Consider the following 373-nt stretch of genomic DNA (forward strand, 5'->3'; position numbering starts at 1 on the left):
CAGTAAATATGTCAGCTGTAGCCAGTTTTTTGTAAATGCAGGTTATTTGAATGGGCTTATCCAGAATAAGATGTCTTATATTTCATATTTTATTAATGAATTTCCCAATAAAAGTGTAATTATATCATGATACTTTGTTGATTAAAAAAAAAATTCAAATGTAACTTATTAATCAACATTTTTCATTTTCTTTTTCCAGAAACCCCACAAACCCCTAGCCCCAGAGTTACGACAGATAGTCAATGTGCTAGAAGGAAAGAAATTCCTTAATTTCCAGGATGCCTTTGAGACTTGTAAGTATATTATACCCAGTCGGCATTCAAGAGAAACAATACTGTTCTCCCTTTCCCTTTTTACCCCTCTTCTTCCACTT

General features: G+C 32.7%; 1 protein-coding gene across 1 annotated transcript in view; it reads left to right on the forward strand.

The window, feature by feature from the left end:
* The window catches only part of LOC119588764 (1-phosphatidylinositol 4,5-bisphosphate phosphodiesterase delta-4-like), a gene marked incomplete in the record, with an annotated part of 59,480 nt that overhangs the window by 52,636 nt on the left and 6,471 nt on the right, over positions 1–373 (forward strand). The window contains 1 exon segment of the mRNA XM_037937404.1: positions 200–293. Coding sequence (XP_037793332.1) covers positions 200–293 — 94 coding nt within the window.

Source organism: Penaeus monodon, chromosome 24 (assembly GCF_015228065.2).
Source record: "Penaeus monodon isolate SGIC_2016 chromosome 24, NSTDA_Pmon_1, whole genome shotgun sequence".
In the NCBI taxonomy this organism is placed as follows: domain Eukaryota; kingdom Metazoa; phylum Arthropoda; class Malacostraca; order Decapoda; family Penaeidae; genus Penaeus; species Penaeus monodon.